This window comes from Chaetodon trifascialis, chromosome 13, assembly GCF_039877785.1.
Source record: "Chaetodon trifascialis isolate fChaTrf1 chromosome 13, fChaTrf1.hap1, whole genome shotgun sequence".
Taxonomy (NCBI): domain Eukaryota; kingdom Metazoa; phylum Chordata; class Actinopteri; order Chaetodontiformes; family Chaetodontidae; genus Chaetodon; species Chaetodon trifascialis.
The window spans coordinates 24,805,451-24,827,477 of NC_092068.1; the positions used below are offsets into that span (position 1 = coordinate 24,805,451).

The 22,027-nt window shown below is 45.0% G+C and overlaps 3 protein-coding genes across 5 annotated transcripts in view; 2 read left to right on the plus strand and 1 right to left on the minus strand.

Moving 5' to 3' along the window:
- LOC139341012 (cullin-9) overlaps positions 1 to 4,792 on the minus strand; it is a 33,024-nt gene extending 28,232 nt beyond the window's left edge. For 2 of the 3 annotated variants that reach the window (XM_070977217.1, XM_070977216.1), the window contains exons 1-2: positions 4,651 to 4,784; positions 2,015 to 2,713 (exon numbers count right to left, since the gene is read on the minus strand). In XM_070977217.1, coding sequence (XP_070833318.1) covers positions 2,015 to 2,708 — 694 coding nt within the window. In that variant the 5' untranslated portion in view covers positions 2,709 to 2,713; positions 4,651 to 4,784. Of the gene's footprint in view, positions 1 to 2,014; positions 2,714 to 4,650 lie in introns of all 3 variants that reach the window. The other variant, XM_070977215.1, reaches the window with a different exon arrangement.
- Positions 4,793 to 6,436: 1,644 nt separating this feature from the next.
- LOC139341365 (synapse differentiation-inducing gene protein 1) lies at positions 6,437 to 18,750 on the plus strand. Its single transcript, XM_070977866.1, has 4 exons — positions 6,437 to 6,802; positions 8,866 to 9,583; positions 11,630 to 11,767; positions 15,096 to 18,750. The coding sequence occupies exons 2-4, from the start codon at positions 8,990 to 8,992 to the stop codon at positions 15,252 to 15,254; spliced, it is 891 nt and encodes a 296-aa protein (XP_070833967.1). The 5' UTR covers positions 6,437 to 6,802; positions 8,866 to 8,989; the 3' UTR covers positions 15,255 to 18,750.
- Positions 18,751 to 19,389: 639 nt separating this feature from the next.
- LOC139341366 (cystatin) lies at positions 19,390 to 21,880 on the plus strand. The gene is made up of 4 exons (XM_070977867.1): positions 19,390 to 19,683; positions 20,592 to 20,770; positions 21,111 to 21,230; positions 21,562 to 21,880. Exons 1-4 carry the CDS (start codon positions 19,635 to 19,637, stop codon positions 21,640 to 21,642), a joined length of 429 nt encoding a protein of 142 aa, XP_070833968.1. The 5' UTR covers positions 19,390 to 19,634; the 3' UTR covers positions 21,643 to 21,880.
- The last annotated feature ends 147 nt before the right edge of the window (positions 21,881 to 22,027 follow it).

The following is a 22,027-nucleotide window of genomic DNA, read 5'->3' on the forward strand; positions in this document are numbered from 1 at the left end:
ACCAGCAGCAGAGACTCTGCAGGATGCTGCAGAGAAGACGCCGCTCTGCAGGGTTTTAGTCTGAGCTCGAGATCAGCTCAACATTACACACAAGAGACACAGGAAGGACAAAGACAGTGAGTCACATGACCAGTGAAGTCATCTGGGCCTTCATGTGACGATGAAAGCAGCTAATCACGTTACCAGCTGATTTAAGCCAACGATCGTTTTGTTAGAAAGGCCAGATGAGCCCGGATGTTTCCAAAGTCACACATCTGAGTTTCACTGCAGACAGGAGGAGGTTTGTACAGGCAAACGGAGGAGGACGTCAACAGTGTGCACACCTGAACATCATCACACCTGCACATCAAACCTGCTGCTGGTGATGTCAGCAGCTCCTCCTCTCTGTCACCAGTTCAAATGTTTTCATTGAAGACTAAATGATGTTGATGATTCAGTCAGAAACTTGATGACAGAACTGAATGAGACCGGTCTGTCTTCAGTTTGTGAGCGTGAACCAAAGATTGTTTGTGAGGTAAAAGAAGCATCACTCTGTACCATCTTGGGCTGTCAATGAATATTCTAGATTCAAAATCATATTGAAATTACAACAAAATCCAAACATTCGATAGGAGAGCACCGAAAACCAGTTTTCTGTTGTTCAGTCATCGCTGTTTGCTTTTTGTTGAAGTCACATATTTAAATCTGTCCTATCATAATGTCCAGTGAAAAAAACTCCGGAGTTAAATGTGAAAACATTCGTCTCTACACTCAGCTTTCTCTGATGTCTTTGCTCTCTCTCCTCTCCTAAGTCAATGAATTAAGAGTTTATTTCAACCAAGCCAGAGTTACTGATGATTGTTGGAACAGTGAAAGATGAACCATGAAGGTTTGGGTGAGCTTTATTTTGTTTCTGTCAGTTTGAATGAAGTGTGTTTTCTGATGTTAAATAACTGTTTTTGTGAATGGAGTCTGGTGGCTTTGGTGAGAATGTTTCTGGTTAAACAGAGAGGATCTTCCTCTTTAATAAAAAGGTCTGTCTCTGCAGGATCCTTTCCATCATGTTGTCAGACACTTGTTTGAACAATCTCAGCTGTCCGGTAAAACAAACGCTTCAAATGTACGTACACTGACAGTGGGGAGGGATTACACTCCATCGTTTCATGGCTGCTGGCTGCAGCGCTTTAAATCAGAACTGAAAAAACTTCAGAAACTAAAGCACAGAGAATCGGCTCCATCATCAGATAATATTTGACCTCCTGTTCCTGTTTGTTTGAGACATTGAAGTCTTCCAGGACACGTGGACACAGATTGTAAACTCTGCACACATGACGTCACTCTGATTGACTGAAAATGTAAAGTCAAACTGAAACGAGCCAATAATTCAACAACATGTGGAGGACATTATTTTGTTTATTTTGTGGTCTCTCGCTGTATTGGCTTTCCCTCTTATGGACATAGTCTGCAAAAATACGCATTTGAATTGTGTGAAACAATGTGTGTTTTAGAGGGAATTTTCAAACGTCATTTTTGGCCATTTTTGACAGCCATAGTTGCATCAGTGAACAACAAGAGTGTTTCTGTAGTACTAACAGAGTGAGACCTGCTTCCCTCCAACTGATCTCACATCAGATTTAATCAACCTTGAGGTAAATACAAGCATCTGATGATCACACTCTCTGGTGGTGGTCTGCACGGTAAATATAAAGCCACAGCCAACAGCTGATTAGCTTAGCTTAGCTTAATGACTGGAAACAGGGGGAAACAGCCTGACTCTGCCCAAAGCTGAAATCCGCCTCACAGCTCACGTAAAGCTTGTTGATGAACACGTCATTTCTCCTTTCCCAAAGGGTAAAATGACACGCTGTTTTACATGGGACAAAGTCACTTCCTGGAGTCTTGCCGTCACCATGACGTCGACATGAACTATGTCTGAAATGGCCACATGACCGTAACAGACACTCGCCCACCATTCACAGAGCAGTATGTTCTCTGGTACTGTTAGAAATTTTGTATAAATAAAGTTTGTGGTTACCTGCATCATGGGAGGCGAGCGCTCGCAGCATCTTCCCGGCACTGCGTCTGGTCTGCGTCTCCTTATTGCACAGCAGCTCCATCAGCAGGTTGAGGGCGCCCGTTTCCTTGAAGACGCCAACCAGCGAGCCGATGCTGGCGTAGGCGCTCAGCACGTGGATGGTGTGCGTGATGCTGATGGAGAAGTCGCTCTTCTTGGTCATCTGCTTCCTAGCTCGACGCACTAGGTTCTTCACATCCTCCTTCATGTCCGACAGCTCCACCTCGTCAAAGGTGACGTCCACTGGAACTTCGCCACTGCTCCTCTGACCTCCATCCGATGACTCGCTGCCCTGCTGCTTCTCCTGCTGCTGCAGCGGGCGCTGTGTGTCCGTTTTCCTTTTCCCCAGAAGGGTGGGGCAGTTGGCGTACACGTCCTCCTTCGACATCCACATTAGGATGTTCTCTGATTTACTCTCTCCTGATGTGGAGCCGCTGGACCCGCCCACCGCAGAGCTGCTGCCGCCCGTCCCACTCGCATCGCCGGCTCCGCCCCCAGAGCTGGAGCCGTCGTCAATGGTGATGAGGCACCAGCGAATGAGGTACTCCGTCTGTCCATCGTGGTTGCGGCGCTGGCGGATCAGCTCCTCCGGATAGGCCTGCAGCCTCGGGCCGAGCTGGACCAGCAGGTTCCCATTGCGGCGTTCACCTACCATGGTCGCTGAGGAGAGGAAGAGCAGTAGGTGATTGGAAGATCAGAAATGTGATAATTAGATGCTTAAATAATCAGACGGTTATGAGACATCCTTTATGAACTGCATCACTTCAGAGACACTCTTATTTACTTCTTTTTCTTTTTCTTCAGGTTTTTGACTTTCAGCTTTTTCGACTTTGTTATGTAAAAACTTTATATTATTTATAAAAATCAATAAGCAAATATATAAACCTTAAAGGAGTCCAGAGCAATCCATGAACCACCTGACAACCATGGATTAATGTCTGAAGAAAAAGCTGGAACACCATTAACATTTCAACTCCTTTAACTGACACTTCAACTGATTTCAGTTCCTAACTTCCATCTGCCACTTCAACTACTTTCAGTGCATCAACTTTGGCTGTCACTCCCACCAAAGCACATCCAAAGTTTGTTACTTTTAGACGGTTTCGTATATTTTTAGTCCGATTTTCAATGGAAAATTTAAATATTTCTAACAATATAGACTCATTCACTGATCTTTCTGTGTATCCCCAAAATCCTAAAGTTTGTTCCCCGCAGACTGCAGACGTTGGAAGCAGACAAAAACACCTACAGTGCGCTGGAAGGACCATCTTCCGTACGTTTGTTACAGGTAAACTAAGATGAAATGATTAGGAAAGGATTTTGAGCTGCTCTCTTTAGCCGGATACAGAGACCGGGTGGTTCCGCCGTGAGATGCGGTGATAACGGCTCACAGGGTGAATTTAGGATTTTATTTCGCTTCGCTGACACACGCTTCCTCTTTCTGGACTTGCCACGGCGTCTCGTTTCTGTGAAAGCGGGATATCACACGTGCTGCTGGGCGTGTTGTCTTATCTAACGTCGGTTAGCTTCACCCGGGGTCAGTCTAATAACTGATGAAACACTGACCACTGAGTCTGTACTGCTAGCAAGAAACCACACACAACTAGTGACATTAACGTAGTTTTATTCACTAAATACTAAGCTAGCTATTACCGACATTACGTAGCTATTAGTGATGCAGTCCACTCACTAACGGCTAAGAAGTTATATACTTTCAGTAAATAGCCAAGTCCTTGATGTTGTAACGTTATGCTACCTGAACGCAACAGCCTGTCAAGCTAACGACAGTTGCTAACGTTAGCGGTTTGTCCTGTTGTGTTTTAAGTCCACGTTATGCGACAACTGTAATAGGACAACTGCATATTAATCTCGTTAGCAAATGAGTTAACAAGTTCACATAATCTACCTGTCAACTCGTTCAATCGTTACTGATAGCTAGCCATATGCACGCTGTGCTGACACCGTACAGAGAACGTCACACCAAATTCCACTTTAAAATCTCAAGATTTAAGGTAACGTTAATTAAAAGCAACGGTAAATCAACGCTGGAGCATTACTGAAGAGCATTATATGACTCCCCGACTCTTCTAACAAATTCGGCATGTACATACTGAAACTATACCTGCGTCGATAAAACGTCAGCTTCTTGACAGGGGAGTGCACTTCACTGTTCCTGCGTCCTGACGCCAACAGTGTTGGTTTGAAAATAACTTACCGCTGACAACGAACAGAACAGCTTTAAAAGTTAATTCTCGATTGGATTAAGTGCAGTTTGATTGGTTAGATGTGACGTTATGCCAAATTGAAGAGTCTATCAAGTAACCTCGTAAAATATGTCAAATACAATCTTTTGGGTGAATTATACATTAATTATACGTAGGGCTGCGTTTAATTAGCAGGTTTTGGAATGCGGTTTGGTGTCACGGTCTCAGCGCAGCATACGGCACATCTCTGGGTGAACTGTGTACAGTAACTATGGATGACAGCACTGAGGAGCCGTGGTGGGCCTGCCCAGATATCCGCTCGGGTCAGACAGGAAAGTGGCTACGCTGACACAGTCCGGCCTGAAGAAACAGATACAGGTGAGTTCGGCTTACCTGCCGTGTCACAGACTTTACCCTTCGTTTCTGTCTTCCCCCTCAAGCGCTGTTTTCTTTTCCGCCCTAACGTGTCGTTTCCCAGCCTGGTAATGTTTGTTTTATCGTTATCCACAGGAGGTCCGTGCTGTTGGATGCGCATTTGCGCACTGTGACAGGATCTGCATCAGGGATGTCTTCTTCTTCTACGTCTACTGCTTATTTTTCTTCTTCCTTGTGCTTGTTAGAGGAACGCAAACCATCGTGAGATGAGCATCCCGCCCCCTGCTGTATGGGAGTGTGAACTGCGACATTAAATCATGTGAATCCTGATTGTGTGGAACAAAATGTGAAAACAAAAACAAGCGGAGTGATTCTCTGAACTCTAAATCAAGCTTTCCATTTTTTGGTTGAGATCCAAAAATGAATGGAAATATGTGATTAACCGTAAATACATTTAAATGAAATTTAAAGTCTGTGACTGCTGCAGGAGCTACATCATGTGTTTGTACACAGCTGTAATGCTGTCTTTATTTGATAAAGATGACACGGATATTCCTCTCTGTATTATCCTACTGTTGCTCTGGTTTATGTACATACTTTGCCTTTGATTGTTTTTGCAGTAAAGATGAACAGGGAGGGTGCTGAGAAGAAAGTGAAAGAGATGGCATGCTGTGATCACACAGTCTGCACATTAGACCAGCACAGCGACACCTGACACCAGCCAGAAAATACAACAAGACTACAAATGGAGGAGGCCCAAAACATCATCGGGATGTGGTTCTAGAAAGACTGGTCTGTCCTGTTCGGCATATTAGGCTTATGCTCTTAGATTAGGTTAATGAACAGAGCCTCTGAAAGGCGGTATCTTTTTAATCCAATACCTTGTGTGTACAAGGTATTATCTTGAAATAATCATCATATGCACGCAAGTTATTATCCTGTTTGTCAGCTACGTCAAAGTCTAAGTGCTTTGTTCAAAATTTAACTTAAAGTAAAAGTACATAAGTATTACCAGCAAAATTAAAAGTATTTGTTGTGCATAAAAGGTCCTTTCAGACCCCCGTGTCAGCTGATGCCTGTTAGATGTTGTCAGTAGCTCCTGACTTTAGCCGGCCTCAGAGGCTTCCTGTTGCTTTGCATGTCTTCATTTTAAACTGGTCTTTATGCTTTATGTTACTGTGCATTTACATGTTCATGTTCTGGGTTCAAAAATAAAGATTATTCTGAAAAAGGAGCAGCAAGCAAACCTGAGATTTCTTCAGTAGTAAGTTCAGCTGGTTACATCAGAGCGGGGAGGTGTTCAGCTGCAGCTGAAACCCTTCACTGACTGTCTTCACGATCACAGCTGTGAAAATCATGATTTCATCACTAATGAAGAACTTCATGCAAGCCAAAGGTCTAATTAAACACAATCTATGATTCTTTTTCCTTTGGTGCCATCTGCTGGTAGAATCAAGGTAAAAGAATAGTAAAAGGAGAGAAAAGTACAGCATTTCCCCGTGAGATGTGGAGGAGAAGGAGACAGCATCACAAGCACCTCGAAACTGTTCAACAGTACAACACTTGAGTGAATGTATTCAGTTACTTTCCAACACCGAGGCTCAGCCTGCAGTCTGTCAAACTAAAAGGAAAACAGAGGGAATATCGAGCTGTTCTGGTGATTATTGATCACGAGCACATCATTGATCAAAGTGATCAGGAGCTCTGAGGGGCTTTAGGACCATGAGGAGGAACTCTCTGCTGCGATTCACCATGCACACACACACACACACACACACACACACACACACACACACACACACACACACACCTCCTCTGTATTCAGCGCACATACCTCCTCCGTGTATAACCCCTCCAGCAGCTCATGCCCCCCCTCCCTCTCTCAACTTCTCCTCCTCCTTCTCCTCCTCCTCGTCTTCTTCATCTCCTCTCTGCAGGAGAATCATCCTCCGTCCAGACGGACACCTGCCTGCCTGCCTGCCTGCCTGCCTCCCTCCTCTCTCGGCTCCTTCTCTCTCGGAGCAGCGGACCATCACACCGGGACTCGCTCTGCTCTCTACGCGGCTGAGGGCGCACGGAGGGCGCCTGGAGGATGGAGGATGGGTCGGTGTGAAGCCTGGATGTACTGACTGGATGGTTGGATGAAGGGTCTCGTGTCTCACCTTGGGAGGTGAGTTGCCTATGTGCGTGCGTGCTTGTTATGTCCTCTCGTGATCACACGACATGTTTAGCATGACGTCAGAGGCGGTGACAGTGTCGGTATTCAGGTTAACAGGAGCCCAAATATTTACCACATATATGTTTATACATTCGTTGTGTGCGTGTGCCAACGTTTGCGCGCGCGTGTGCGTGCGTGCCTGCGCGCAGGCGGCTTTGAAGCTCAGCTTTATTCTTATCGTACATGGATTATTTTATTTTGACGAATATGAACTGAAGGTCGTTTTAGACATTGAACACAAAACAACTAAGAATAAATACCAGATAAAAATATAAAAGACCTCAAATCAACATTCTTAGAAACTCAACTTGTCAACCACCAGAAATATGATTGAGTCTGGGAATATTATCATAATAACAGAAAGAGTTTTAACACATCACACACTCACTGCAGCTCATTATTATAACGTGATCAGAATAACATCACAGAATGTCATGAGGGGTGTGAGTGAGTGGAGGACCAAAGTAAATCCAAACACAGAATGGACGGAATATTATCATATCATTGTCATCTATTATCATATATGACAGACAGTCAATCAGTCAGTCAGTCAGTCAGACAGACAGACAGACAGACAGACAGACAGACAGACAGGCAGGCAGGCAGACAGGCAGGCAGGCAGACAGACAGACAGACAGGCAGGCAGGCAGACAGGCAGACAGATGTTGATGGTTGTTTAGCTGCTGCTCCTCGTTCAGGTCTCCAGTCTTCAGTCTTGAGTGTCAGGAAACAGCTGATGAAGACCGGACATGTCGCCTGATTTGTCAGTTGCATGGCTGATGATGATGATGTCACAGGTCTGCTGTTGATGAGCATCAACAGGTGAACCTGAACGCAGCTCAGCTCCCCGCTGATGAAAAGCTGATTGGAAGATGTTGCTTTTCTTCAGTTTCGTTTTGTTGATCTGGACTCTGCTCTCATGTTACTGACTTCCTCCTCATAATAGACCATTTTTGGTCTTTTTCTGCGTTTTGAAGTTTTCAGTTCTGCTGACTGGACCTTCAGCAGTGATGTAGATAGTTCAGGTGTGCAGAATCTTTCCTGAGCAGTTTCAGAATAAAAGTCCTCCTGCTGGACTCTAATCTGAAGCATTCAGGTCTTTTCCAGTATTTCACCTCTAGCTGCTGCTTCCTGGTCCGGTCGCTGGAATAAATGCTGATAAAGCGCATGTTTCCTTCTGTGTGACTGTGTGTGAGCGTATGACATCACTAATGACATCAGCACGACATCACATTTTGCTTCCTTCATTGCTGCTGAGACACGTTTGTGTGTTCTGGACTTCCTGAACCTGCTGTGTTTCCTGGTCGGGGTGGTGGACTGGAGGTCTCCTCATGGACGTGAACGCTGTGTTTACTGTGGCAGAAGAAGAAGCAGGCGGGTCTGTCAGTGTCAGATTTTATTCTGAAAATGTGTTTCCACCAGCTGGAATCAGATGTTCAGTCCACCAACAATCCTCCTGAGCTGAGAGTGAACGGTGTGATCAGTCAGAACTTTTATTCATTTTCTGCCATCAGAGTCTTTGATTTCTTTATTATTCTCTGACTTGTGGACACACAAAAAATACAGGAAACACTTTTCAAAATAAACACAGAGCAACAAGAAACAAGTGGCTTCCATGAACAAACAACTGAAAATAAACTCTGTCATAATCTTTCAGTAATTAACAAACAAAAAGATTTGAGATTCAGCTATGGAACAGAAACCTCCGAACAGATGAAAGTCAAAGTCACGTGATGCCTTTCATGAACAGAACAGGACGCATTCGGTGTCCCTGAACGCACCACTCAGGACGCGTTCTCCAGCAGTGGTCCAGATGTGTTTCGTCTCCTTTTTAGCTGCTTGCTGACCTCACAGGAAAACACCTGTACAGTCATCTGTAGATGGCGCCCCCTAATGGTCATACTAATTATGATGGGAGGAAGGACAACATCAGGTGACATCTATGGAGAGCAAGAGAGGAGAAGGTGCAGCAGATGGAGGAGTCTGTTTCACTGTTTTCTGTTTCTGTTTCTCAGGAGAGCTCAGCCTGCGATGCCTGACCCCTGACCCTTGACCTCTCTGAGAGACACCTCTGAGGAGGAGGAGGAGGAGGAGGAGGAGGAGGAGGAGGAGGAGGAGGAGGAGGAGGAGGAACCAGGGATGGAGGGAGGAGAGGAGGAGAGCAGAGGAGATGAGACTGAAACCTCCACCAAACTGAGGAGGGGAGGAGGAGGAACAGGAGGAGGAACAGGAGGAGGAGCAGGAGGAGGGGCAGACACCTGTAGACAAAATGGCCTCATCAACACTCACAGACTGGGGGCGGAGCCTCGGGAGGCACTGCTGTTGGTGTACTCAGCTCCGCAGTATCAGGGGCATGTGGTGGTGAACGCCTCCCCTCAGCAGGAGAGGAACAGTGGAGGAGGAGGCGGAGGAGGTCCTTCTCAGCTCCTGAACCCAAGTGACCTCCTCCCCCAGCAGGTGGCGTCTGACCCCCGCCTCAGACCATCCTCCAGCCTCCTCCTGTGCCCAGAGAGTGCCCTGCGGGCGTGGGGGGAGGCAGGAGGAGACTGCTGTGAGACCACCTTCATCGAGGGCTTTGGTCCAGGCGCCTCCTCCTCAGCTGCTGCCTCCTCCTCCACAAAGGAGGCGCTGCTGTTTGCTGATGGGAGGTTTCTGGACTTTTCTGGAGAGGAATCAAAGATTCACACGCTGTCCTACGACATCGACGACGACGAGGAGTTCCAGGAGCTCGAGGTGACGATTTCTCGATTGATTAATTGATTGATTGATTTGATTGTGAGAGTTTCATCAGAGCACGAGGGGTGGAACGCGCTGGAGACGAGAGGTGGAACAGAACTATTCCACGTAGAGCTGCATGAAGTAGCGCCCCCTGCAGGAGCAGCAGTGTTCAGCTGCAGTTCCTCCAGCGTCCACCAGGTGCTGCTGTGATCAAACTCTGTCTGCATTGAAGTGAATAGAAAAACAACAACAGTGCAGTTTCTATACAGGTTCAGCTCTCTGAGCTCTAAGACCTCCACCCAACCCTCTGTGCTCCAACCATCATCCCTCAGCCTATATCCTCCACTCTGCATCATTTCCTTTCCTTCACCACTCTGGCCTTTGTGGCCCACTTCTGGTCCAGGATTTGGCCCTGCACACTCTGTGCTTCATCCTTTTGCCCTCCATCTTCCTGAACCTTCCATCCTTCATTCTCCACTTTCTGTCCTCCATCTATCAACCTCCACATCTTTTCTTGACCCCCCTCCTGCTCCTCCTGCTCCTCCTGCTCCTCCTGCTCCTCTATCTGAGTGTCTCGTGTTGAGCCTCCAACAGCAGAAAACCCCACCTCCTGAATTCTGATGTGGACCGGCTTCATCAAAGAGCTGAGAGGAGGAGGAGGAGGAGGAGGAGGAGGGGGAGAGAGTGGAGAGAGAGGAGGAGGACACAAGGAGAGGATGGACAGACTGTTTCCAAAGGTTTCTTTTTATTTAGCTTTTGTCTCGTTTTTGAAAAACTTTGTTTATCAAAGTTTTGTTTGTTGACAAAATGAGAAACTTCAGAAAAAACTGGGTAATCTGAAAACGGTGCTGACATCAGTACTGCACTACTTCAGTGAAGTATTGTAAGTAAAAGCACTCCAGTAAAGTGTCCCCTGTGCGTGTTGTCCTCGTGTCTCTGGTCTCTTTAGATCACTGTGTCTCCTCATTCATGTCACAGCTGGATGTTCCTGTTGGAGTTGGTCGAGAAGGAGCTCATTTTCAACTGTTTTGTAAAAGACTGAAACTAATGATTCTTTTATTCTGGATCAATCTGCTGATTATTTTCTCCACTAATCGATTGATCACTCAGCTCCATCAAAGGAAAATGTTCAACTTCCAGTGACTTGAATCTGATTCATGTTGGCGAGTGACGGAGACTCGAAGCTACAAGAAGGTTTTAAATATTTTGTGTTCGTCTGACGTTGATGTTCTGATTCACAGCAAACTGATCATCCCTCCACCCTTCCATCTCTCTATCTCTCCACTTCACCATGCCTCCATCTCTCCATCTCTCTATCCCTCCACTCCTCCATCTCTGAATCTCTGCATCCATCCATCCATCCATCCATCCATCCATCCATCCATCCATCCATCCATCCATCCATCCATCCATCCCTTCATCTCTGCATCCCTCCATCCCTCCATCTGTCCATCCCTCCATCTGTCCATCTGCGTCCCTCCACCCCTCCGTCTCTCCACCCCTCCATCCCGTTAGCAGTGAGTTGCAGCTCTGTGGACACATTTGGCCATCTAACAGCCAATCGCTTTAGAGACGATTAGCTGGAAACGCTGTGATTTGGTGTGTAAAGCTTTAATCTGCTCTGTCGCTCTCATAGCAGAGAGCAGGATTACTGAAGGAATATCAGCTGCTTTCACTTCCACAGTTCAGCACAGAACAGGAGAGTGGACGTCAGTCCTTATCAGAAACACCTGAAGTGTTTTCACAACAAGCTTTGCCGATGAGTGATTTACTCACACAAACACATCTGCATGTGGAGAACGTTTCCTTTTTATGGTTGTACTGGAGAGAAACCTGGAGCAGGAAGTGATTGATTATTAATTCATTAGTTTTGTTTCTACACAAAATGATGTTTCTACCTTTGATAACACACACAGAGCGAGGCAAAGACCAGTCCATCAACATGGAAACATGTAGCTTTAAAATGCTTTCTATAAATTACCATCATAAAAAGTGTTGTGTGTGTGTGTGTGTGTGTGTGTGTGTGTGTGTGTGTGTGTGTGTGTGTGTGTGTTTTATCAGAGTGATTACTCCAGCGAATCAGAGAGTGAGGATACCTTCCTGTTGATGCCTCCCAGAGATCACCTGGGCCTCAGTGTCTTCTCCATGCTCTGCTGCTTCTGGCCGCTCGGCATTGCTGCCTTCTACCTGTCACATGAGGTGAGGACACGCCCACACACTGTCCTGAGGGACACACCTGAGCTGTCTGTGGGAGTCAGCTGTTAATCTGGAACATCTGTGATGGAAGAAATGACCAACCTCACATTTTCCTTTGCAGCAGCTGTATCACAGTAGAGGTAGAAGCAGTAATACTAGTGCCAGCAGGAGCAGTAGTAGTACCACTAACTACAAGCAGTAATATCAATGAGGTGAAGTGAACCAGCTGCAGTACCACTAATACTAGCAGTAGCTCAAGTAGACTGCCATTAGTAGTACCAATACCAACATCAACAGAAGCCTTATTACTTGCATCAGTATGGATTGATTCCCAGTAGCAGTAACAGTACCACTCCAGTAGCAGTACCAGCAGTAGTATAAATCAGTCACCAGCAGTGGAACCAGTACCTTCAGCTGCAGTAGTAGTTGGTATAAGTAATACTTTGAGTGAATTACTATCACTAGTGGTAGCACAACAAACAGCAGCAGTAATACTCACAGTACAGGATTAAATTACCAGTAGTAGTACCTGCTGGTTAAGTGTGTAACAGCTGATGCAGAGTGTGTGCGTGTGTATGTGTGTGTTCGGGCTGCAGGTGGACTGACCTGCTGCAGTTTCTTCTTCTTCTCTTTCTGTTTTTGGAACATTGATACAAAGCTGGTCCTACACACACTGACACAGTGCACCTTATATAACTGATCTGCAGTCAGCCGGAGGAGGGTGGCCACTCTGTCCGTCCGTCTGTCTGTCTGTCTGTTCGTCCATCCGTCTGTCTGTCTGTCTGTCTGTCTGTCTGTCTGTCTGTCTGTCTGTCTGTCTGTCTGTCTGTCCGTCCGTCTGTCTGTTCGTCCGTCCGTCTGTCTGTCTGTCTGTCCGTCCGTCTGTCTGGACAAACTGAAAGCAGGCTGCATAACTCTGGTTCTGAATTAAATTTGATTGTTCATTGATTGGTCCACGTACAGATAATTAATCATCCTTCCTGACCTGCTGTTTCATTTGTTTCAGACCAGCAGTTGTAACACTTTGTCGTTGTCTGAGAACTTTGTTAAAAACGTTTGTAGCTTGTGTCACTTTGAAGACTTTGTGAGGTCTTTTTCATGTTGGCAAAATGAGTCTGGAGAGTTTTTAAATTGTTAAATTTTTAAATGGAGTTTTGTATTGTGTGTGAGGGCTCAGTGAATGGGAAGAACGATCAGGCTGAGATGTTTTTAGTAAACAGTCTCGTGGTTGTGTGGTGGTAGCTGATCTGCTGCATGTGTTGTGAATGCGGTTTCCATGGCAACTCCACACTTATAGCTCCAAAAGAAACAGGGCTGGTTGCCAGTGGCAACACTTCCCACACTGAAATCCATCACAGAACAACAGAAAGCTCTGCAGCAGGAAGAGGAGGAGGAGGAGGAGGAGGAGGAGGAGGCTGATAAAACCAGAGAGGAGGTGAGTCACGTTAAAGGAATAGTTCACCGCAAACAGGAAAACATGGTCATCACCTCTCTCTTCCTGTTTGCTGGGGGGTCAAAGGTCAGAGGATGTGGTGGCAGTCAAACTGTCAGTGTTCAGCTCAGTTTACAGCAAACAGACTCCATGTCAGAAGATGTTTACACTGACACAGAACGAGGAGAAACAAACAGAGACGACGTGAAGCTTGTGATTCTGCTGCAGATCCTTCAGAATGAATACACACTGAGACTGATGATGAGGATGATGTTCAGCTGCAGTACCAGTGACAGAAAAAGACACGTACATGCAGTGTTTCTCATGAGAGGAGATCTATAACAAAACGAGGAGGATGCTTCAGCAAACAGAGGAGCAGTGTGCAGGTTTTTCTCCAATTATCCTCTTTTCTATCACAATATTATCAATGATAAGAAGAATGATATCTTCACTGTTCATCGGTGCAGTGATAAAACTGAATGAAAAACTAAAACTAGAAAATAAAGATGAATAAAAGCAGAAAGGGCTTCACAACAACAGACTGAACGTGTCAGTGCTGCAGTTTTTCCTGTCAGACTGGAAACACACTGAAACTATCTGTCTACGTGAAGATGGTGTGGATAATCTGACACACACACACACACACACACACACACACACACACACACACACACACACACACACACACACACACACACACACACACACACACACTCTCTCTCTGAGCTCCTTATGTAACTCTCTGGCTCTGCTCAGCCCGACAAGGACATTGTTCTTTGTTCAGCAGGAAGTGTGGAAGCACTTCATTGTCCTCCACTGGACCAATGACAGGAGGCCCCGCCCCTGCTGGCCTGTGTGATGTCTGATTGGCCTAAAAACGTAATTAAATCTTACTGGAAGTGGAGCAATGATTCCAGCAGGCCGCTTCCTGCCAATCATGTTTCATCGGTAAATAAAGCTAGTTTAGAGAGTCACACTCACCTGACAGAGCTCTGTCAGAACATCAGAACATCTGGAGGAACCTCAGGGAGGATCTATCTATCTATCTATCTATCTATCTATCTATCTATCTATCTATCTATCTATCTATCTATCTATCTATCTATCTATCTATCTATCTATCTATCTATCTATCTATCTGCTTGATGATTCAGAAAGGAAACGCAGTGACAGGACTGTGACTGTGGAAGGCTCACAGCGTGGACACGAGGAATGAGCTCATTCCTGAAGCCTCGTGTGAGTGCTGTTTTAAGACTTGAAGAAGAGTTTCAGGAACATCCAGACTGCAGCCTGAGGTCTAACACTAAACAGGATGCTTTGCTTCCTGATCACATCAGTTTGATTAAAACCTGATTAAAGAGCAGAGTGACTGATGTGTCTCTCTGAGTCTTCCTCTGCTTTATAATCTCATTTCTTCCTCTGCTGTGTTTCTGTCCTTCATCCTAATGAAGTCTCCGCTGTCAAACAGACACAAACAGGATTTCTTTGTGAAGAATTGTCTCTGGAGTTCAGCCTGAAACAGTCCTGTTTATTCTCATCCAGCCAGTTCTGTCCTTTGACAGTGGAGATGAACTTATCTTGAATAACAGAGCAGAGAGTTGAAACGTCCCCTGTGCTCATAAAATGCGAAATGTTTCTCAGGAAGCTTTATCTTCAAAATCTAACTGTGCAAAAGTGCATCACAGTTTGAAGCACAGCACCACCAACGTGGAGGAGGTGGTGGTCTGTTCTTCCCATTCTGCTGATGTTGCTTGAATGCATCATGAGGGAAGCCTCGCAGCTCTGTTAGCATCTTAGCCTGGTTTCTACCTGATATTTGGAGCTCCTGTGCACCTGCAACTGACTTCCTCCTCCTTTCTGTGTTTCCTTTTCCACCTCCACCTTTTCCTCCCCTGTCAGACCAATAAGGCGGTGTCTAAAGGAGACTTCCACCTGGCGAGCTCCAGCTCGAGGCGGGCTCTCTTTCTGGCGGTGCTGTCAATCACCATCGGGACAGGTATCTACGTGGGCGTGGCCGTGGCGGTCATCGCCTATCTCTCCAAGAACCACCACTGGTAGCCTCGTCATCAGGGAGGGAAATTACCCATCAGACACTGGGAATGTTTTTGGGATGTTCATCTTCACCTGGAGTCAGGCTCTCAGGTGAGTGTTTCGTCAGCAGGTTGCTCGAAGGCCATGAGCTTCCTGTTTGCAGATGATGGTGCCGGCAGCCGCCGTCCAACTCAAAACACGCCAAGATGTTCCCATTTTTACACGACATCACTTGTCTGAATCAACCTAGACAGGTCGACCGTTTGTCAGGTGATCCTGGAGTTTTGTAGGACCTGTGAACCAATCAGATCGCAGGATCCTGTGAGGAATTGTGGGATTTTTGATGAGATGAGATTCTGGAAAGAAAGAAGCTTATTCTTCTGTCTCTGATGGGATCCAGTTTGTTTTAAAGGACATTTTCAGTGTGATTTTTTCCATTTTGATGAATATGAATTTAATGTTAATTTAATGTTATGTTTTTATTTGGTTCGTCAAAATTTGTATTTGGTGTAAAACATCGCTACAGAGAGATTCTGTGAAAATAATACGAACATGACCAAAGCTAGAAAATCATCTACAGCGGTAACATGAACAGGAAAACATAACGTAACAACATAAAAACCAAAAATCACACTGGAAGTGAACTTGAACACGACAGGATTCATCACAAAGAGACACATGCTCAGATGCACTGGATCAGTTATACTGGATCACTGATACTGGATCACTGGATCACTGGATCACCGGATCACTGATACTGGACTGTGCGTACCAGAACACAAAGACTGTTTGTGACAAACTGTCGAGACTTTTCAGTCTCTGCTAAACGAGAAACTGTTGAACTCTGTTTCTTTTTTCAGTGGATTTCTTTCTCTCTGATCCAGTTTCTGTCTCTCTCTGCAGATTTTTATCTTAAAGACACAGATGATCAAATAATGTGCGTCACAGTCAGACCAGCCTCAGAAAATACCTGCAAATCATTCTTCCTCTTGGTTTTAAAAGAATGTTACAATGAATACACGTTTATTTTTCTAATCATCGATCAGTTTCTACATCGATTTCCTCCCTCCGGGGGGAGACATTAGCTTCAGTTCCTTTCCATGTGAATCAGCCTGCAGAGAGATAAAACACCACCTTCGCTTCAGAATTTTCTCTTTCTTTCAGCGAGGCTGTAAAACCAGGCAGAAAACTATTTGCAGATATTTCTGAGAGATCCAGGTCTGATCACAATCACCACCATCAGACCCTGATCAAATATCTCCTTAAATGCACTGCAGTGTGTCTCTGCAACCAACTTCTCCACCTGCACGGGACGACAGGGTGATCGAAACAAATGCTAACCACACTCCACAGGAGGTCAGGTGATCAGGTGACGTTTGATCCGGGTCTGACCGAGGCTTAATGTTTACAGGGCAGAGCTCTGACAGGAAGCTGGTTCAAACGCTCCCGTCTCTCACATCAGGTCGTTTCCCAAAACTAGCCTGATGCTAAGCTAACAGACAGGGGATGAGGATGATCTGAGTACAAGCTTCACGTCCATCTGAGCGGCCAATCAGGGTCTTTCTCTCTCCAGACCAACCAGTTAGATAGAAGCTAATAGTGAGTTGAAGTGGAGCAAAAATAGTCGCTCTGTCTTTACTCACATCTGAACCACAGACATGGACACATATTGATCTCATTCAGTGTGACTTCACTTTCTGAGGATAAACCTCCAGAAATCCACTGAGAAACCAGAGAAGAAGACACTTCAGACCCTTGTTAGCATGTCAGAATCTGTCAGATCAGTAACAGCATTTCTGACTTAAACACTGTCGAATTTCACTCTGAGCTGATAAACTGCAGCAGGAGGAAAAGACTCAGAGACCCAAAGAGACTTCGCTCTAACTGGATTCAAAATACAGGAGAAGCAGCTAGTTCACGGAGGAACAGCAGCGACATGAAAACATTTGCACTCAACAAAGAGAGAGACAGTTATAAATACTCAAAATGCTTAAGAGGACATAATATTTAAAAATACATGACTAAAAATAAGACTAGAAGTAAAAAACTAAATGAAAATGAGGTGCCAGACTTACGCTGGAGGGTTGTTGAGTGTGATTGGTTGGTCTGGACTCTGAAGGACTCGGAATCTGGACCCTCTCGGATGTTTTGGAGTACAGTTACAGTTTGGCTGTAAATAGGAAAATGAAAGCTTTACATAAATCTGTGCTGAGATCAGTTTGGGAAACAAGAGCTCGGTCTTTCTCATTCTTGGCAGCTTAATGTATAAATACTGGGCTAAAGGGCTGCGACCATCAACAGTCATGTTGAGATTCACTCTGCAGACACACCTGCTGGGCCGTGCTGTCGCTCACACCTGTACACCTACTGAATGTGTTTACACCTGTGCTAAAGGGAAATGTGACACATGATGTTTATCAGAGATGTTTATCACTTAAAGGAACATCCTGGCATTTTGGTGAATCCTCGTGTGAACCGTGGAGCCCAGCCGAGGTCCTGGTTGAAAAAATCTAAATATATTTGTGTGGAAATCATGAATCACTTTGGGGCAGCTGCAGGCGTCAACAAAAACAACAGTGAATGCCAGTTGGCTGCTGATTTGATGGCTCACCAACCAGCTGCAGCAGTCTAAGATTGTTTGACTGAGTTTGAGTCACTGCTAACAGGAGCTGCTAACAGCTAATTTAACAGACTGTCAATGGAGATCATTTACTGAATCTTTCAAATACAGGCTCAATATGTCGCCCTCAGCGTACCTCACTGAATCCCTGGCAAAATTATACTTCCTGTTTCCACCCCGCAAAGCATCATGGAAACTGTAGTTCTGAAACTACAAATAATAATAGTGAAAACATAGTAATATCCCAATTTTTGTACTTAAGATGCTGAAAACATTCAAATCACAGCATGTAAGCCACAATTCATCACAGAAATCAGAAATGAAAAATGAAATAGGATTGTCACAGTGTTTGATTTAAGATGATTGTCTGATCACTGATTAATAATTTCAGATTATTGATCAGTGCTTCCTTTCAGTGGGTTTAAATGATAATCACTTATCTAATCCTGTTCTGAGGTCAGATGTCACATATCTGAAGTCTGAGCGCTGCTCCAAATGTGTCACATGGATTTCCACATTAGTGACGTAGTCCTCCAACCACGCGACCGCTGGTGTTCTCCGTCCGTCGCCGATCGATCAGTTTCATCTGTGTGTGTCCAGTTCAGACAGAAGGATGTGTTTAGCCTAGCTTAGCACAGAGGCTGGAAGCAGGGGGAAGCTGTTAGCCTAGCTCCATCGAAAGAGAAAAAAATACAGTCAAAGTCAGGTATGGGAACACACACACACACACACACACACACACACACACACACACACACACACACACACACACACACACACACACTTCCTGCCCAGCTGCAAAACAAACAGAGCTGCTCTGTGATTGGCTGTTTTTCTTTTTTTTTAACAACCTCTGGACATCAAGTGCTTGCTAATAAAGATTAAATGTTGTATTTCCACTGAGATGCTTGTGTTCAGATTTTCATTTTGCTTCATCTCACAGTTCAGGAGGAGCAGGACCTTCTCTTGTTGTTAGCAGTTAGCAGGACGGTGTCGGTATGTTGGTCCACCAGTTTGGTTCAGACTGAATATCTCAACAATGGCTTGATGGATTGCTCTGAACCTTTGTCATATTTTAAGATGAATTCTACTGACTTTGGTGATGATGCTCTGACTTTCATCATCATCATCATCATCATCATCATCATCATCATCATCATCATCATCATCATCATCATCATCATCATCAGGTGGCACTTGAGGAAAATCATTAAACTTATTGGAATATATCATCTGGGAACCATGAATGTCTGTTCACCATTAAAGTGCAGTCCATCAGTTTGCATCACAGTGGTCCATGAGGCCACGCCGCTCTGTCCCTTAACTGATAATCAAAACGGTTGGTGATTAATTCAGCGTGACAAAGCTGCAGGCTTTGACCACCTGAGTTTGCAGGCTGAGACGACATGAAGAAGAAAGGCAACACCTCAATTATATTCAAAATATTTATCACTCACATGTAGAAAATAGATTCTGTTAAATTTCAAGGATCAATGTCTAAAAAACTGAGTGTTGAGAGTAAAAACAGAACAGTCACTGTAGTGAACAGAGGAGACACACCTGTCTGTTCCACCTGAGGCACAGCTGAGCTGCAATGCATGCAGGGAAACAGAGGCTGAGCAGGTACAGGAAGTGTTTTCACTGACAGGAAGTGCAGCAGTGAACCGGCCAGTCCTGAAGCTGCTGAGCGTTCAGAGAGCGACATGAGAGTTTGCTAATCTGTGGTCAGAGTGTCGCCGCCTCACAGGAAGCACAGCCGAGGCCTCGCAGAGACACCGGCAGAGTGCATGATGGGACTGAAGACGCTGCTGCTCGCCTCTCTGCTCGGTGTTCTGGGTAAGAACTTCTACACTTCCTGTTCTTCACAACTTCACTCTTTTTTAACATGTTTTGATGCCTTAAATGTTTGTGTGTTTCATGTATTTTTCACTGCACTTTGTGTTTAATTCAGACTCCAAACATCTCATCAGCTCTGTCGTTCACTTCCTGCTTTACATCTTTTCAGTGTTTTAAATCTATTAAAGAAAACAACACAAAATGCAGCATGAGGTCAAGCTGTTCATCACTGGATTTGCTCTCATTTTTAGAAACAGCAGATCAGTTTTAAATGAAACAAACTTTAAAACGTGTCGAGTTCTTAAAACTCTTCACACATTCGACAAAGTCCCGCACTGAAGAAATGCTGCAGCATGAAGGCGTTCAGTCAACGCAGCAAACAGAGAGAGAAGCTCAGAGTCAAATAATCCCTTCAGTCAGTGAGGAGGAGACTGAAGACAGAGCTGAAGCTTTTCTCTCTGATCGCTGTGTGAAAAGAAGCAGGAATCATCCAGTTTGAATCTGTTATTGCTTCATTTCCACTTTTTGAGCAAAGTGCTTCTTTCATGTTGTTGCATTTCAAAATAAAATGATCATTTTCAATAATTCTGCCAAATGGAGACCTCAGAGGTAATCTGGAAAATGCACTTGAGGTATTAAAGTAAAAGTACTGAGTGCAGGAAAGCGTCCTCTGTGTCTGCTGTCCTCGTCTCTCTGATCTCATTAAATTATTGTGTCTCCTGCATTCATATCAAAGCAGGATTTTACTGTTGGAGCTGGTTGAGGTGGAGCTCATGTTCAGCCAAGAAGGACTGAAACTAATGATTGTTTGATTGGTTTTGAAACATTCTGAAAATAGTGACAAATGTTGTGACAATGAGCCCAAAGTGACGCCTTCACAATGGGGACGCCGTCCTCTTCTCTTGCAGAAGTGACGTTGGCGGTGGGCAGCCGTCACGCCGGCTTCCTGCCCGGATCTCCGCACAACATCAGCAGGAACGACCGCGGCCTGAAGCAGGTCGTCCTCACCGCCGCCTACTCCTACAACAACCAATCAAACGACGCCTTCCTCTTCAGACCCTCTGCCATCCACAGAGCACAGCGGCAGGTAAGACAGGAAATGCATCATGTACACTGCTGTCTGTGAGGTCAAAGGTCAACATGTACTCTTTCATGAGTCACCTTCAGATGAATGAATGAATCCATCGTTGGATTGTAACAGATGAAGGTTTGTAAAGAAAACCTGCTGATCCTTAGTGACATAAACTGACCTGAGAACAGCACGAAGAAAATACATCTAGTGAAAATATTTCCCTCCAAAATGTGGAGTAGAAGTACGAAGTAGCATCAAATGGAAAAACTCTCGTAAAGTTCAAATACCTCAAAATTGTACTTAGGTGAAGTACTTGAGTAAACAGTCACTCTGCTGGTACACGTGTGTGTTTCAGGTTGTTAAAGGGGTTCGGTACATCGTGGATTTAGAGATTTCCAGAACTGTCTGCCGCAAACGAGACAACAACAAAAATCTGTCCAACTGTGACTTTCAGCCTGATGGACGTCTGCAGCAGGTGAGTCTGAGCAGGTGCAGCACTGCTCACCTGAACACTGCTCACCTGAACGTGAACACGCACACAGCCGTCAGAGAAGTGGCCTCAGTGCTGATTTTCCCAGTTGAAGAATTGTTTTACGATCTGACCTCTGATCAGCTGTTGAGCTCTGCTGTCCAAAGACATTTAATCCTGAAGACAGACAGTAATCAGACCTGGATGCTGTGATTACCTGAGTTCACTTGCTGGACTTGTTTTACACATCAGTTTCTGTACAAGTATGACATAATAGGTTTGTCACAGCAAGTTAAAGGACTTTAATGTGAAAAACACTCCACTTCCTGTTTTCCAGAAGCTGCAGTGTCACTTTGAGGTTTGGCTGATTCCCTGGCAAAATAAGACCAAGATCCTGGATTTACTCTGTAAACCCTGAAACCACCAGCTGCCTCCAGCCTTCATCCTTCATCCTCATCCTTCATCTTCCTCATCCTTGATGGAGTTCACCTGTGATGTGATGGTTACATCCACCTGTCTGACCTGCTGCTCTACACATCTGTGAAACTTTTCACAATAAAATAAAATCAATCCAAACTTTGGAGTTTTTCTTTCAGATTTAAACATTCAGAGACTCTGATGAGGAGGAACTGTGCTGCTGTTCATGTTTGGCTGTGTTGAGTGCAGATGAGGCCACCTGCTGGTCAGGAGGGAGTACAGCAGCAACAAAGGCAAACTCCAGATTTGTCAGAACTTAATTGAAATTTCTAACATTTATTTGTTTTCATATAAAAAGGTATTATCCACATGTGCATAATGAGACT